Genomic DNA, 17,844 nt, shown 5'->3' with positions numbered 1-17,844 from the left:
TTTAAAAGTCTATCTGATATGGCAATTCAAGAGACAAATCTTATAAATGGTTCCTCTGAAGGATTGTTGAAGTATCATAACAATGCTTTCACATAAGAGATTCTGCAGATGCTGGAAATATTGAGTAACACACAAAATGCTGGAGGAACTTGGCAGGTCAGGCAGCATCTATGGAGGAAAATGAGCAGTCCATGTTGTGGGCCAATACACTTAAACAGGGCTATCAATGTTTATTATGTCAATATTTATTACTTTCTGTTGCATTTTCCCCTTTGTAGTGAAACTTTTGCTGCTTGGTTAGGATCACAAAATGGGTCTAGAAGTAGCTTAATCCAGCATTCTGATGTCACTGCAGCAGCACTTGTGATTATTGGTGAACACAATAGACAGCAGCTTTAATATGAAAATGACTCAACTTTCATTTTAGTATGTCAAATTAGAAATAAGTTTTTGCAACAACTTACTAGTGTACTATTTGCATTTTTAAAAGAAATTTACGTATATTTTTTTTAAAATGGCGGTACTGTCAGAGAATCCTCGACAAGTTGATGCTTTGCATCCCATAGATGATGCACTCTGCAGCCACATCACTCTGATGATAGAGGAAATGAATTTTAAAGTGATAGAATTGCCAATCAAGAGTACTCTGTCCTGGTCCAGTATTTTTCCATCCAAAACTGCTCTCATCCAAGCCTTTAGACATCATTAAGATACTTTGCAGATAGTAGAAAGACTTTACAGAGTCTGATCATGTCCAGTCCACCATGGAGTGTCTAACTTACAGTAAGAGCTGTGCTCAAGGACCTGGTTGAGTTTGTTTGTATTGGTAGTTGAGTGGGGGGGGGGGGGGGGGGGAGGGGATGGGGTGGTGTGGGCGATCCTTGAGTATGATCAAGAATAATAAGTTCATGGATATAAATTCCTTTCTTTTGTCATTAACTGGGGCTTGCATGATTTGAAAGTTACTTGCTGCTTATCAGCCTAAGTTTGGATTTTGTCCATGTCTTGCTGTGTTCAGCATGGACTTTTCATTACCCACAGCTTAAAAGTATTCCCATGTTCTTTTCAGTTAGCCAGATTCTAGTTTTTTTTACTGTAAGACTGCATAATGTCGGCCTTCATTAGACTAGGACTAAAACCGTTAAACCATTGAGCATTGATGCTTCACACTAGACATTTGGCTGGGTGACAAACCTGCTGGAACTCCAGTGTTGTTTGTTTCCTTCACCAAATTATTTATCTGTAAATCAAAGGTGGACCTTTCAGTTGTGTTTTAAACAGATCCAGAATTGAATTCCACGATAAAACATTATATTATAGAAACAATTACAGAGGATACCTGAATAAAGTTTTACCATTCTCAATTTTATCTGAGAAGTACCACTTTGTTAAACTCATAAACTTGTGCTCCATACTGGTCGGAGGGAGCTGGAATCATTTCAACTTCTTAGAATGAATAACAGATTTGTTTAGCTGAGTCAAAATTTATATTAAATGTATTATATTTCAGACATGCAATCTAGTTATGCAAAAGCCCCACACAAACAAATTTGTCTGCTTTGCACATGCCAGGTATGAGCTAATGATACCACTTAAACTAAGTAATCATTATACATGGTATTCTTTAAGCTGCAAACTATTATGCACAGAGTGCAGAAGCTAATGAGATAAAATTAATCCTGTATTATGAAGAAGAAAATAGATTGCTTGTTACAATCACTTAATTATAAGTATTTACAAATTTGGCCTGGTGTCTTTTGTCTTGCTCAACAAATGTTTAGTTCTGAAGGTTGAATAACATATACTTTTTGATTTAGAAGGTCACGTCTGAATTGGCATTTAAGGAAGACTTTCTTCTGCTCTGCTAAGTTGGAGTCGCCACCTTCAACAAGTTTTCTGTCCCATGGCATACTCTTAAGCCAAAAAGTGTAGCTAACTAGCAGGTTGTATTTGTCATACAGGTCATTGAAGCAGCAATGTGACCAGTAATTGGAACAGGTATCACCTATCTCTTAGGCACAAACCCCACAGATTTTTTACCCAGAGTTGATTAAACCATGTCAGTCATTACCTTTGACAAGACAGTTCTACATGTGATCCACATTACCAATCCTGAATCCCTGTGTCAGATGTCATCAAATGACATTGCAAGTCACATCACAGAATTTTTTCAGGAATGCATAACTTTTATAAATTGAGGAATAGCTGTACGTTTTGCCAGAAATATTGAAGAGAGTGATGCAAACAAAATAGCACAGCTCTAAATTAACTGCAGGAATGGCAGTGCCTCGGTGTAAGCTTGCATTACTTATTAAAAGTTATAGGACATGTTGATGAGGTATTTACTAAAGCACATTGTTTCTGGGCTTCTGAAATACATGCATAGAGTATTAAAGTAGGGCGTTTTTATTAATTCTTTATAAAACTGGTGAAGTCACCAGTGGAATATTACATTCAATTCGAGTCACCACACTTTAGGAAAAGTATGTAATTTAAAAGAGGGAGTGAAAAGATATAACCAGTATTTTTTCTAGAGAAGAAGGACTTTGCCCATTAAACTTGAGTGCTCGAGCTGTTCTTGCAGCAGAGAATGTTTGGAGTCAATTTGATAGCAATGTACAACATGATCATGGGTTTGAACAAGGTAGATAAGCAGATGCTGTTCCAATTAAATCGTGCAAGGTCTGGAAACCACAAATTTAAAGTGATGGGGTAAAAATACTGCAGGAATGTGTAGCAATCTTCATTATTTATGGAGTGCTTGTGACTAAAACTCATGGTGGAAATAAAGTTCGTCAAAGCTTTTAGAGGAGAATTGGACAGGTCTATGAAGAACAGGATTGTTCTACAAACAGCTGATATGCTAGTGGGCTTAATGACTTCATTCTGTGCTGTAATGATTCTCAGCATGTTTACTTAATTTACCCAATAGCCTATTTTACGCATGTGTCCATTGTTCTCTACTTTGACACCATCTGTGCCCTAAATTCATATTATTAAATGATTTGCAACTGCTCATATGTTATTACGTCTCTCACCGAACAATGAATTGTTCTTTATTCAGTAATTTTATTATAATGTTAAAGTTGGTAATCATGCCAAATCTGTAATTTAAAATTGGGCATTATTTACCCACATATTTTGCCAAAATCCTAGTATTAACAAAGTGGTTTGCTCTGAAGGCAGACATATTGGCAATGTACTTGAACATAAAAAAGCTATCTCCACAATCTGAATGAAGTAACAAAGACTTTCCCCACATATTCAGTGGTCACTTTATTAGGTAAATCTGCACACCTAATTTATTCAAATATCTAATCCACCAATCATGTGGTGGCAACTTAGTGCATAAAAGCATGCAGACATTGTCAAATGTTTTAGTTGTTGTTCAAACCAAGCATCAGAATGGGGAAGAAATGTAATCGAAATGACTTTGACCCTGGAACCAGGTGGGGTGGTTTGAGTATCTCAGGAACTGTTGATCTCCTGGGATTTTCACACACAACAGTCTCTAGAGTTTATGGAGAATGGTATAAAAAGCAAAAGAACATCCTTTGAGCAGTAGTTATATAGACAAAATTGTCTTGTTAATGAGGGAGGTCAGAGAAGAATGGCCAGACTGGTTCAAGCTGACAGGACGGCAACAGCAACTCAAATAACCACGTGTTGCAACAGTGGTGTGCAGAAGAGCATCTCTGAATCCACAACACATTGAACCTTGAAGTGGATGGGCTACAGCAGCAATAGACCACACTGGGTTCCACTCCTGCACCTAATAAAGTGGCCACTGGGTATATAATGCAACAGGAGAACCAAACATAAGAATCATTCATTTTCTATGCAAATGCCATAAAAATATTAAGATATATATTAAATCAGAAATCTAAACATTGTAAAATTTTCCATCTTTGCCAAAAAATTGTTTTCTTCCAAAAAGATTAAGGATAATTAAAACAGTCGCAGTCCTAGTATTGCTTAAGCTATAAAAACCAAATAAACTAGATGTCTTTGTTTTCAAAGAAATATTTTGAGGCATAATTTCAATTATCTATAACCAAGTACCATAGCAGTAATGGTGAGATCATGTTTTTTTTTACTGTAAATTGGCCATTAATTGGTCAACAGCACCAGTGACACCCACAATTGATGTTCATAGGCATAGATGTGATATTGTGAAGTTATCTGTAGTGGACACAAATTGAAGGATAGACAATACCTCAAGATTCAAGGTTCATTGTATGAAAGAAATTACTCATCCATATTAATTATCCAGAGACAAACACAATAGTTGCCCACACTAACAGCTTTTCTTTATCTGCCCCTGTTATTTCAAATGTTATGTAGTTATTCCATAATTTTGCTTCCGTTGACCTGCCCAGAAATTTATTTCCTATTCTAGTAAGAAGCTGTGGCTGTGGTGTGATTGTATTGGGTTTGCTGACCACAAAGTCTAAACTCAAATGAAGGTCTTAAGCCCTATCCAATACAGAGAACTATGGTAGTACTCACTTAAAGGACAATTAGTGTAACCACCTACTCTTCAAAGACAAGTTCACTTCCCTATTTTTCCTCCACGGTGAGTTTAGCTGCAAGTACTCACTATTTGAGTGGTAGGTTAACCTCCCCCCCTCCCCACATACCAGGGAGGAGATACTTCCACCTAACAAAATAGCTTAAACACAGTTCATTCATCTTTTGGTGATGCATGCTTAAATTTTCATAAAATTTTTAGAACATTTAAAACTCACAGGATTTCTATCTTATAAAAGATTTCCAAATGACTTAACTATTTCTAAAACACCAACTATTTCCAAAATTAGGTACAATTCTCATAAACTAAAAAGACATACCATTGAGTTGTAGACAAACATAGTGTCTGTAATCATAGGTAGAGGAATGGATTCTAGTTCACCTTGTTTCTTCGTCATTCTTCTTGATGTTCCTGGACCGTTCCAAATAAGCTGGACTGCTCTCTTACATTTACTTTTTCTACCTTTCTGCCACTTGGGTGACTTCTCACAAATGTGATATTTCTTCAGATAACTTTTCACATAGGTGTTCTAAAAACTTTTGGGGTTAGAGCTCCCAGATACCCACAACTTGTGCTGTGAGAGGAGACCTTCTGAGTACACACATCTTTCAACTATTAATAGATCAGCTATTTGATGTGCTAAGTGATATTATTAATCTGGTCTCTGCTGAGACTCATAGAGTTAGAATTTAAGGAACATTCTAAAGGAAAACAGATGTAAAGAGGAGCCTAACTAAATTCATGTCTACATGTTAAATGTGGTGATGCCTTAAAGATCTGAATTGGAGAAGCATTGGTATCTTGGAGGGTTTAGGGCTATGACAGACAGCAAAGATAGGGATAAACTATATTGAATAGGGGCAGGGCAATCAATTTTTTTTAAAACTAGGTTAAAATGTTAAAAGTAAACCATTGCTTAACTCTGAGTTGGTGAATCTGAGTGTTGGGGTAATAGGCAAGCTACAGCTGCTGAATGTTTGGGTTAGGGTTAAGACGGACAACTCTAATACTTAGTAGTTTAAAAAAATGACCTTCAGTTAACAGAGGGCAGAACAAGGGGCCCCAGTCAGAAGTACATTGAAATGATCAAGTCTAGTGATAACAAAGGAAAAGTTGTAAGTTTCAGTAGTAGATGTGCTCATTGTTAACAGCACTTGAATACTTCCCATTAGATAATGTACTTGCTGAGTTTGCGAATGGCTCATATGGATTTAATTTACAATTATTGATGGGGTATTCTAGAACGTACAGGGTAACTCTAGGTGATTTCATTCAAGCCTCTTTTTTATTTATTCATGAAGTTTTTGGCGTATGGGTGTCAGTGTCAAGGAAGCATTTATTTCTCATCTCTAATTGTCCTTGAAGGTGGTGTTGAGCTATGTTCTTGAACTGCCACAGTCATTTTGGTGAAAGAATCCTGCTGTTTTGTTGGATAGTAGCCTAGAGGTGATGCGTTGCCAGCAGTACATTATTGTATACAGGGTTGTATTATCTATTCCAATTATACACAGCTTGGAGGGGTGCCTGCTGGTGTTGGTGCTCATGTACATTTGCTGCCTCTTCTCTTTTGGAGTAATCATGAGCACCTGGAGTGAACGTTGTAGATGGTGCACTTGGCAGCTATTGCGTACTGGCAATGAATCTCTGAAGTGGGTAAGATACCAGCCAAGTGGACTCATTGGCTCTCCTTTCTAAGAGGTGCTAGTGCAGTTGTCACCCAGGGAAATGGAGAGCATTCCAGGTTGTACTTTGCAGATATTGGAAAGGATCTGGGGTGTCAGGAGACAAATCAGTTGCCACAGAAAACCCAGCCTCTGACTCACTTTGATAGCCATGATATATATGTATGCTTGGTCTAGTTGAGTTTTTTGATCAGTGGTGATCCAAAGGTTGTTGATGGTGGGAGACTTGGTGAGAGTGAGGCTATTGAATATTGAGGATAAGCCCTTAAACACTGTCTTGTTAGATATTGTCCCATTGCCCGTCACTCTTACGGAGCATATGTTAGTTGTCAATTAGATCTTGTCTGAATGTTGTCAAGGTGTTGCTGCATGAAGGCAAGGGCAAATCCATTGGCTGAGGTGTTGCATGTGGAATTTACACCCTATCCCTGACATGATGATTGGAAATGGTCAATGATGAAGCAAGTGAAGAAGTTGAGCTTTACACTTTGTCCGGAGTGATGCCTTGGGGTTGACATGATCAACATTCAACACCAATACCAGTTTCCTTTGTGTGAGGTCTGACTCCAGCCAGCAGAGAGTTTTCACTTGATTCTGTTTTACCAGGGCTCCTTAATACTGAGGGCAGTTGTGCCATCTTCACTCTTTAATTCAGCCATTTGGATTATGTAAAAGGTCTGGGGCCAAATTGTCTACACAAAACCAAAATTGGGTAAGGAAACATTTATCCCTGTAAGCAATTGGGTTGTTTTATGGTCAAATTTTCTTTAGGCTTATGAGTTTTCCTGAAGAACAGGTGGCAATTGAAGCTGAAAAGATTCACTGAAGATATATTAATCTTACATAAGTTTGAAATTTATATTTGTATTAATGCAGGCAGCTCAAAGATATTTGTGTCAATTCCCCATTTTTTTGGAAAATGCATACACCAGTTCTGCTGAATTTATAATTTATGTTTATAATCTCAGAGCAAGCCAATTAAACATTCCAGATGTTTAAACAAGTGACTGTCTTGTTTCTTCTTAAAACCCAATTACAAATTTGAATGGCATGTTGGCTTAAACAGTTACTTTAACAATTAAACTGTCATCATCCACTGTTTTCAATTTTGTTTTAATCTAATCCTGAAACATGGAATTTGGCCTTCATCCTTTTGCTTATTATTTTCAAAGTTATCTCTTGGTTATGCATCACGAATACTTTCAGAAGTTATGCAAATATAATTAATATTATTTACTTGAACCCATCTATGTGGCCATCAAGCATGATAAATTAATCATTTATATTGACATACAGTGAAGAAGTAAACTTTTAATCAAGCCATAAGAATCCTTTGAAATTTCTTTCTTGACTCTTTCCATAAGATTTATTAACAGATTGGTGTTTTCATATAAATCAGTTTTAAATGTCATTCATTTTAATGTTTTTCTTTGTTCCAGGTTAAATAGAACAATATAGCACAGTTCAGGCCCTTTGGCTCATAACATTGCCAACCCTTTAACATGCTCCATGATTAACCTAAGCTTCCCACCCACAAAACCCTCCATTTTTCTTTCATCCACATGCCTATATAAGAGTCTCTTAAACGTTCCTGATGTATCTGCCTCTACCACCACCCTGGCAGCGAGTTCCAAACAGCTACCTGTTTTAAAAAAAAACTACCTCTGACATTCTCTCCCCCCCCCCCCCAAACATCTTAAAATTATCCCCCTTGCATTAGCCATCTCTCCCCTGGGGCAAGGTCTCTGGCTGTTCTCGGGATCTATGCCTCTTAGGTTATTGATCTAACCATTATCTTTCAACTTTGCAGACCTACTTCTGAATTTCAAAGGAAGAATTTAAAATTAGCTGACAAAAGTAAATTAACAACATAGTGTAGTGCTAAATTTGACAGATTGTCACACTGAACAACATATTACCTTATCCATGAAATATTGAGTAAATAAATTGCCAAATACCTTCATTCATAGATATTTTGAATAGTTAACTTGGTTTTTGCAAATACCTTGCTTTTTAATGCCTATATCACGAATGTCTTTCACACCATAGAATTATATTTTGTTTTAACTTTTAATCAACTAATTTGAATATGACAAAAGCTCACTTTAGTCTGATTTCATCAATACTCCCATATATTTTTATTCATAACTTGTCAAAAGAAAGACTAATTGAATATTTAAGACCTTTGTTAACTTGTTTCAAGTAATAATTCAGTGTTTACAGCACTCTGCAAACATCCGAGACAAATAAAGCTAGAGTGCCTAAGATTTTAGTACAGTACTGTATTTGCCTACGTGAAGCAAAGAGTGAATTTGTGAATCTGGCGGGAGCAAAGGACGTTGGGAATGGCATGGAAATAGAGTACCATGGGAAGGGTGTGGGACAGATGGCAGAGAAAGTGGGACAGGAGGTGGCATGGGTGCAGACACACTCAGCCCTGTGATACCAAGCAAGGTAATTTAATTCCAAACAATTGCTTCATTGATCACTATAGAAAGTCTCTCTGCTGCTACTCGACACCCCCCCCCCTTTCCCCTGCCCCCTTCCCAATCTCAGTCCACAATATAGACCCATGTCAGAATCAGGTTTATCATCACTCACACGTCATGAAAAATTTTTTCATTTTGCAGCAACAGTACAGTGCAGTACATAAAATGACTACAGTACTGTGCAAGTCTTTGGCACCCTGGCCATCCATATGCTCTTCAGACTTTTGCACCGTACTGTATACGCCATTTGTGAAATAACTATTGTTCACTATTTTTAAAAGAAAATAAGTAGAAAATTCTGGAAATATTCAGCAAATCAAACATCTAAGGGGGATGTTTCTTTTACCATAGTTGCTTTCATTCATTTCTATTTTACTACATGTTTTTAGTATTTATCAAAAATAGATCTATGTTGGTCTCCATCTTCTTAAGAACGTTCTGTTTTGGTCTGTCTGCCATTCTCCACTGACTCTGCAACTTCAGAATATTTCATTTCAAACTTTATTCAGTTTTCACTTCAGGCCGTTGACCTAAAGGATGAACTGTGTATTCAAGTTCTAAGCTTCAATTTAGTGTTGACTTTTAAGATGGATTTTAGATTATTTATTTGAATTGCTCAGAAGTCACTAAAAGCAGATCAGTAAAAGTGAGTAACACACAGAAAATGCTGGAGGAACTTAGCAGGCCAGGCTGCATCAATGGAAGAGAGTGCAGCTGACATTTTGGGTTGAGACCCTTTGGCAGGAATGCTGCCTGGCCTGCTGAGTTCCTCCAGCATTTTGTGTCTGTTGCTTGGATTTCCAGCATTTACAGATTTTCTCTTGTTTGCAGTAAAAGTGAGTAACACATTACTCTTGTACCTAAGGCCCTGACCAATTAATGTGCCCAACCAGCAACATTTAAAAATATTTTTAAATAATCTGATTAATGCTTGTGATAAATTGCAGCACGCAACAAAAGTACCATTGATGGTAATGTTTTTTCATATGCCCTGAGGATGTCAAAACAGGCAAACAAACATGTTGTTTTTCTTTTTTTAACTCTTGCAAACTGATTATAGAAAAGTAGCTGCTATAAATACTGCTTTTTTTTTAAACAAATCCTGATCCAAATGTAGGAATTTATACAACAGAGAATGAGAAAAAGATCTGTAGGGGTTGGAGGGGCATAGAGTTAATCAAACTAAAGGCTTAATTGAAAATACCTTATTGTACATGATTCGAAAACAAAAACTTTAAAAAAATTACATCAATAACTTCCACCATTCAGGAGGCATGAGAAAGATTCCATTATTTTAGATGACCTAATCAACCTTATCTAGGTTCACGTTCAACAAGAGTTGTTTTATCATCATTCTCCTGTTTTATACTTTAAAAGAAATAACGTGGAATGGCCAAGCTTGGGAGAAAGTAATTATACAACGAAATCTGAAGATTTGCATATTTTATTAAGCATAGAATAGTAAGATGGTACCTCTGCCTGGACTTAGACGCACACATCATGGAAATAGCCCTTTGACCCACCAAGTCTGCATCGACCAACCACCACCTATTTATATTAATCCTACATTAATTTCATACATTCTCATTGAATTGGCCTGGAAGCAATTATCACTCACCTAGAGGCGATTTCAAGTGGCCAATTAATCTACCACCACACTTTTGAAAAGTGGGAAGAAACTGGATCATTTGGAGAAAACCCACACTGTCAGAGGGAGATTGTGCAATCTCCACACAAGCAGCACCTGAGGCCAGAATTGAGACAGGTCATGGGTGTTGTAAGACTGTGGCTCCAATAGCCGCACAACTGTGCCAAATAGTTTTTGGAAATATATCATCCATATTATAAGAATTCAAATTTTCATTGCGTAAATTTAAACTTAAGCACCAAGGATTAAAGTATGCTGCATAATGCTTTTCTGTACTATGTACCTTCAGTCAATGCCATTAATAGTAATTTACATTGTTTACAATGCTGTGGCAGACGTAATTATTTAAAATAAGATAGCCATCAAATTGGTATTGTCATTGAAAATTTAATTTTGAATTTCCAAATTCCTTCCAGTTCCCTCAGTGTATGGCATGTGCTTTTTTGTTGTTACTGTCTTTGCATCCCCTCCCCCCCCACTCCCCACTAAGTGACATTTCTTGGTTCTGTTCACAACTTCCTCAAGTTCAATATAAGTGTCCAGTTATGCAGAATTGGAGAAGATTTCACTCATCAGTCTACGACTTTCCACAAGTAACCCTGAGCTGCGTATTACTACTATGGAAAAGTCCTACTTAAGTGTCTTACTGGAGAGTATTTGATGGTTGTATTGGTGTAGGCTCTGTCTTGAATTGATACAGTACAAAAACAAATTTACTTTTCTGGACCTGGTGAGTTCATTAAAAGTCTTTTCTGAATTGTATCCAGGGGTTCAATACCAACATGGTTATGTCTACACATGTTTTTAATAAGAATAGCAGCTTTTCCCTCTTGCTGTGGAAAAATAGGTCTTTTCTGCTCCCTATTGCACTCACAAATAATTATAGTGATGCACCTCATTGAATGTTACTATTACCATTGTTAAGGCACCATTCATTTACTGATACATTGACACTTTAAAATGTAGCTGAGATTATGAATTGAGAGTCACACTTGCAGTGACTCATAAATGAATTTTAATCAACATTGTCTGGTCTTTCTAGCTGTGATTCACAGCTCTTAAGAACCCATTGTTCAGGGCTGAATTTAAAATTTAATCTACAGTCTATATTCAGATTTGAAGGTTGGAAGCTGAAGTTAGTTGCTATATGCTCTAACTCCAAATACACCCTAACCGTTTTAGTCACACTAGGGGATGACCTACAATAATTAGGTCATAATTAATAAAAGCACATTTTGTCTTCCATTGTAATCTATGTTGGATGATAAATTTCATAAATTCACATACCTAGTGATCCAAAAGAAAAAAAATAATATACGTATTGGATGCAAGAAGTGCTGGAAAGGTGTACGTCAGGGACCAGCTCTCCCAATCCCTATCCCAACTGTGACCTCTCTGTACTTGACTATATACAACTGTTCCAATGAAGTTCAGCTTAAGCTTTAAAGTCTTCTCATAATTTTGTCTTCCACATTAAATAATCAGTTCAGCAATTACAAATAATCTACAATTTCAGGATTTAAATGTAATGTTTTAACCATTCAGTTTTTTCTGCTCTTGGTTTTAAGTAATTGTTCTGTCTACATTTCCTTGAGACTGACCAATTACTATTCACTAATGTCTTTACTGTCCATATTTTCCCTGCATTATGATCTTTGCTTTCTTTTTCCTCACAGGCCTGCCCATGTGTTTTCTCTTCCCCTCCCAACTTTCTCTACATTTGGAAATTTTGTTGTATCTGCCTAAATGTCTCATTGCTTTAGTAAAGCTGCTAACATAATTAAAGACACCACCCATCCCCCATCCCGGACAATCTCTCTTCTCCCCAAAATAAATCAGGCCGAAGGTTTAAAAAAACCTGAAAGCACATACCACCAGGCTTAAGGACAGTCCTAATCCGCTGTTATAAGACTATTGAGCAGTCAAAAAGATGGACTCCTGACCTCACAGTCTACCTCGTCATGCCTTGCACCTTATTGTCTGCCTGCATTGCACTTTCTTTGTACTGCATTCTACTTTATTCTGCATTCTATTATTTTTTCTAACCTCTTACTAACTCAAAGCACTGTTGCAATAAATTGATCTACATGAATGATATGCAAGACTGCTTCTTCACTGCAGCCTGGTGCATGTGACAATGATAAACCAATTCAGAAATGTATTTATTGACTTCCCCTGTTCACATGACAATCTCAAATTTCAATTCTTCCTCCCCACAGATGCATGCAGGTGTCCATCCATCAAGCTTCTTTATCCCCCAGCCCTGCATCCCTGTCAAATCTGCATATTTCCATTTGTTTTCAGCCAACTGTGGGTGGCTATTTGGTGCCTTGAAATTGGATTTTCTTAAATTGCACTAGTTCAGAATTGGGTTTTAATATCATTGGCTCAAGTCATGAAATTTGTTGTTTTATGGCAGCAGTACAGTGCAAGGCATAATTTTAAAAGTATATATAAATCACAATAAGAAATTTATTTATTTATTTATTTAAATTAAGTAAGTAGAGCAAAGAAAGAGGGGTAGTGTATATGGATTCCTTGCCCATTTAGAAATTTGATGGAGGGTAAGAAGCTGTTCCTAAAATGATGAGCGTGCATCTTCAGGCTCCTGTGCCACCTCCTTGATGGTAGCAATACGAGGGCATATCCTGAGTGACGGGGGTTCTTAATGATGGACGCTGTCTTCTTGAGGCACTGCCTTTTGAAGGTGTCCTCAGTGCTTGTTGAGGCTAGTGCCCATGATGGAGCTGGCTGAGTTTACAATTTTCTGCAGCTTCTTCTGGTCCTGTGCAGTGGCCCCTCCATACCTGCTGGTGATGTAACAAGTTAGAATGCTCTCCATGTTGCATCTGTAGAAACTTGCGAGTGTCCTTGGTGACATTGAATTGATTTGACTTTATTACTTACATACTTTATTTACATGATGAGTAAAAATCTTTACATTGCATCTCTGTCTAAATGTGCAATGTGCAATTTATAGTAATTTATAGTAAATAGTATGTACAACAAGACTTAGAAATACAATTGTGATACCATGAATTAATCAGTCTGATGGTCTGGTGGAAGAAGCTGTCCTGGAACCTGTTGGTCCTGGCTTTTATGCTGTGGTGCCGTTTCCCGGATGGTAGCAGCTAGAACAAGTTGTGGTTGGGGTGACTCTGGTTCCCAATGATCCTTTGAGCCCTTTTCACACACATGTCTTTGTAAATGTCCTGAATAGTGGGAAGTTTACATCTACAGATGCACTGGGCTGTCTGCACCACTCTCAGCAGAGTCCTATGATTGAGGGAAGTACAGTTCCCATACCAGACAGTGATGCAGCCAGTCAGGATGCTCTCCATTGTGCCCCTGTAGAAAGGATTTGGGGACCCATTCCAAACTTCTTCTACCGTCTGAGTTGAAAGAGGTGCTGTTGTGCCTTTTTCACCACACAGCTGGTATGTGCAGACCACGTGAGACCACATACAAAGGCTCCTCAAACTCCTAATAAAATATAGCCACTGGCGTGCCTTCTTTCTAATTGCATCAGTTTTTTTTTGGGTGCAAAATAGATATTTAGAGATGTTGACACACAGAACTTGAACCTCATCACTGCTGATCCCTCAGTGAGAACTGGTGAGTATTCCCTTGACTTCCTCGTTCTGAAGTTCACAGTCAGTTCCTTGGTCTTACTGACATTGAGTGCAAGGTTGTTGTTGCGACATTACCTGATCAGTGATTATCTCACTACTGTACACCACCTCATTACCATTTTTCTGCTCCAAGTTTTTGGTTGCCTGTGCCATACTGTTCTGTGAAGCACCCTGGGACACTTTTAACTAAAGGTACTAAATAAATATACGTTGTTGTTGATACCATGACAGGCCTTAATTATGGTTCTTTTGGTTTGTACCAAACTAAATCTTGCATTTATTACTTTGTTTAATTGCACAAAAAAAATTCCAAAGGCTTATTTCTAAAGGTTGAACAGCTGGCTGTATCTGTAACTTCTTACCAATCAATGGAATGTCAGAGTCCAATCCATCTGCATTAAATTTGTGCTGCAGCATGTAGCTATCAGGGAACTAGAAGGGAAAATATACAGTCCTGGGAAAGTAGCCCTTACGAAGAAACTTGAGGTGGAAAAGTGTACAACTTCCATTATAATGGAGTGTTGGTAGTGGAAATAATAATAATAAATTAAACAAATCCTATTGTAAGTTATTCTCCACCTTATACAAACAGCATGTTTGTTTTTTGCAGAAAACTGATTTCACAGAGACTGTCTAGACCAGAGGTAGGCGTATCAAAATGCAAATTGCTGGGCAGGGCACATGTTATTTATCACTGAAACATGAAGTGTATTGGACTGGCTACAATAAAGCCAGTTGCTCTGGGTCTGTAGCTGCCAAATTTTACTCAATGTTATGCTTAAACGTTAGTAAACTTTGTAGTGTCTTCATTCATTCCGGCACAACTATTATTCCCAAATTATTTTCAAGTTTTAAAGGCTAAGTTTGAATAAATTCATGTTTCCAATTTATGAAGGTAATAATCATGGCTAAGAAACAGCTATCAAAATTTGAGCTTGGACTTAGTAAGCCATTGTCTATTGCACAGGCACTCAGTAGGACTTCCTGTGGACCCTTGCAGTGATGTTTATAGTAATTGGAAATGGCACACTACCTCCTAGACTCCTACATTAATTAAAATCTGGAGGAATGAGACATCATAACAGTACCAGTTAATGTCTAATACCAGGGAGATTATTTAAGACTTAAGATTTATTGGACTCAAAATTTGTTCACACAACTAAAATAAAAAATTTTAACTGCCTCTCTGGATGCACTAGCGACAAATTTTGTCCCTCTTTTTTAGAATCACTTTTTTTCTGGCATAAAGCTGTCCCAGGTGACTTAAAAAATAGTACAACTTGCAAAATTTGTGGACTACTTCTTCAGTGGTCTGAAAAATGTATTTATTTACTCTCAAAACATCCTGTTTTTACTACATCCATTTTGCTTAAAACTGTGTCAACAGTGAAATTGTGTCTTTTCCTTCTGAGATAAGGAACCTTCAGTGACTTCAGATAAAATCTTGACTGCATTGCCCCTCAGAATTGCTGTCACTCTTTTTCCTCATCCTAGCTGATTGCTGCCATAGCTCACATTTAGATGATTATTTCTGAATTTGAGAGGTCGCCAAAGCTCCATAGCCAAAGACAGGAGTAGTAATGTACTATGCCTTCAGTTCACAGGGTATCTTCCTGCCCTGCAGGTTTCCTCAACAATTAGGCATTCAAAGACTGCGTTAGTGTCCTTACAGGGAATACCCTGCTGACTTCATTCCAGGAGTGTCTGGCTGTGACCTTGGACTTTTTTTAAATCCCTGTGCATAAAATATCATGCCTCATGTTATCAGTGTTTTCTTCAAAGCCATCCAGTTCCCTTTGAACCCCTAGGAACATTGTCCCCCACCATAACCATATTGAAGCACTCTTTCATTCAGTATCTATACTAGGTAGCTGGAAAAGTGTTGTTCAACTCAAAGACTGCCTGAAGCATCTATAAAAGTTTGTGGCATGTCAAAAGGGAAACATTTCAATACAGCATTACATAGGGAAAACCAAAAATGCTCATCTGCGAACTTTGGAAGTGCAGTTTTCACTCTATGCAATTGTCACAAACAGTATGAGAAGAACTCTGATACACTGATTTAATGGCAAAAAATAAACTGTGTTGATGTTTAACAAATTTCATGACATATGCAGTTGATGTTAAATCAGATTCTGATTCTCTCTCAACAGATGTTGACTGATCATCTGTTATTTCCAGTGTACTTAACTTTAATTTTCCAGCAACTGCTATTTATTTTGCTTTTTGATTTCCAAGTCTAATATCAGATATAATATTTAAGGCATAACATAAAACAAGAAATTTCTGAAGTTTTAAATTTTCTTTGGAGGCCAGCACAGTATTTTCTGTTTCTAAGTCTATATTTTATTCTACAATGACAGTACATACTATTTATTATAAATTTACTATATATTGCACATTTAGACAGAGACCTGATGTAAAGATTTTTACTCCTCGTGTACATGAAGGATGTAAGTAATAAAGTCAATTCAATTCAGACCTTGAAGTTCACAAGGATGACTAAATGAAAACTTAGTTTTCATGTTATAAGAAAAATGAACTCACCATGAACCACTAGAATATTTACAAATCTTACCCGTTACCTATTTATACTAAACATTTGTCCTGATTTATCAAGAAGTTTTCAAGAATATAATTATACTCTTTTTTTAACGTGATACTGTTGTATTTGTTTTTTTAAAAAATCCCATGCTAGATTATATAATTCAGAAAGATAATCCAGGGCAAAGTAATGGAGGCCACATCTTTATGCCATCTGCATTAGTTTGCACAGGTTGAAGCTCAGCTTCAACTATGTCCAGCAGTCAACTTTAAGTAACCTGTTCAAAAAAATAAGAACTACTGAATACTAGCAATCTAGACTGTGTTAAATATTAAGCAATTTTTAAGTTTATAAACATGAATAGGTTTAACAAAATGCTTTCATTCTTCCTAATTTCAGGTGACTACGAATTCTACTGTCCAGTTTCCAACAGTAAATTTTACCTTATCAAAATCATTGGAAGAGCATTCAATGCCTCAAGATAGTAAACATTTACTGCAGTGGACTCAGAAAAAATATGGATCTGTGACATCTTTCACTGAATTGAACAAGGTTAATAATATTTACATCAAAGTAGGTGAAGGTAAGTCTATCTTATTCTATGGCTTCAATCTGAAATGATTTTTGTTTTAACTTTTGGCAGTGATACAACTGTTTGTAAGTAATAGTTGTTCTTGTATAATTCCTTGTGATTAGTCCTAATAGGTAAATGAGAGGTTTGATTTTTTTTAATCAACTGTTTGTTTAGCTTTTAATACCTCTATATAGTTTTTCCATAATGTTTGGTAAAATTAGCATTTAAGATTTTTGTTAGCCACAGTTATACTGAATAGATCATAAAACAATAATTATAACTTTTTTAGATCCTTCATTGTTACCCACATGCATTATAGAGAAGAACTTTCTGTCTCAGAATTATCTCGGAGCTTATTTGACAATGCAACCTGCACAGGGTTGTACATCCTCAAACCCAATAGGTGAAAAGGAGGTTCATGTTATTGACTTGGAATCCCCAAGTTCGAGTCCTTACAGGTAAGTGAGAATTTTGGTCTGATTTGAATCTTTGATTCTTTTTAAAATGCTGATTTCTTCTTAAAATGTTGAACTGCAGTGTGATGAAGCTAAACATTATCATGATACCTAGAAGTAGCTAATTATTTTAATAGGTGATTTAATGATTAAAATTTATTAGTTCTAAATGTAATACACATTTTTAAATCACTTTTTCTTTGTTACGGCAAGTTGTAATCTAGTTTATAAGGTACTTGTCTGAGCCTGCCACTGAGGTGATCAGCGGCCCCAGATATGACCAGAGCT

General features: G+C 36.8%; 1 protein-coding gene across 3 annotated transcripts in view; it reads left to right on the top strand.

Annotated features, from left to right (window-relative positions):
- The window catches only part of tgfbr3 (transforming growth factor, beta receptor III), a 139,979-nt gene that overhangs the window by 73,089 nt on the left and 49,046 nt on the right, over positions 1-17,844 (top strand). For all 3 annotated transcript variants that reach the window (XM_059983880.1, XM_059983883.1, XM_059983879.1), the window contains exons 5-6: positions 16,927-17,110; positions 17,391-17,559. In XM_059983880.1, the coding sequence (XP_059839863.1) occupies positions 16,927-17,110; positions 17,391-17,559 (353 nt within the window). The remainder of the gene's footprint in view (positions 1-16,926; positions 17,111-17,390; positions 17,560-17,844) is intronic.

Source organism: Hypanus sabinus, chromosome 11, assembly GCF_030144855.1.
Source record: "Hypanus sabinus isolate sHypSab1 chromosome 11, sHypSab1.hap1, whole genome shotgun sequence".
Taxonomy (NCBI): domain Eukaryota; kingdom Metazoa; phylum Chordata; class Chondrichthyes; order Myliobatiformes; family Dasyatidae; genus Hypanus; species Hypanus sabinus.
The sequence above is the reverse complement of the archived record's forward strand: the minus strand, read 5'-3'. Positions and strand labels throughout refer to the sequence as shown.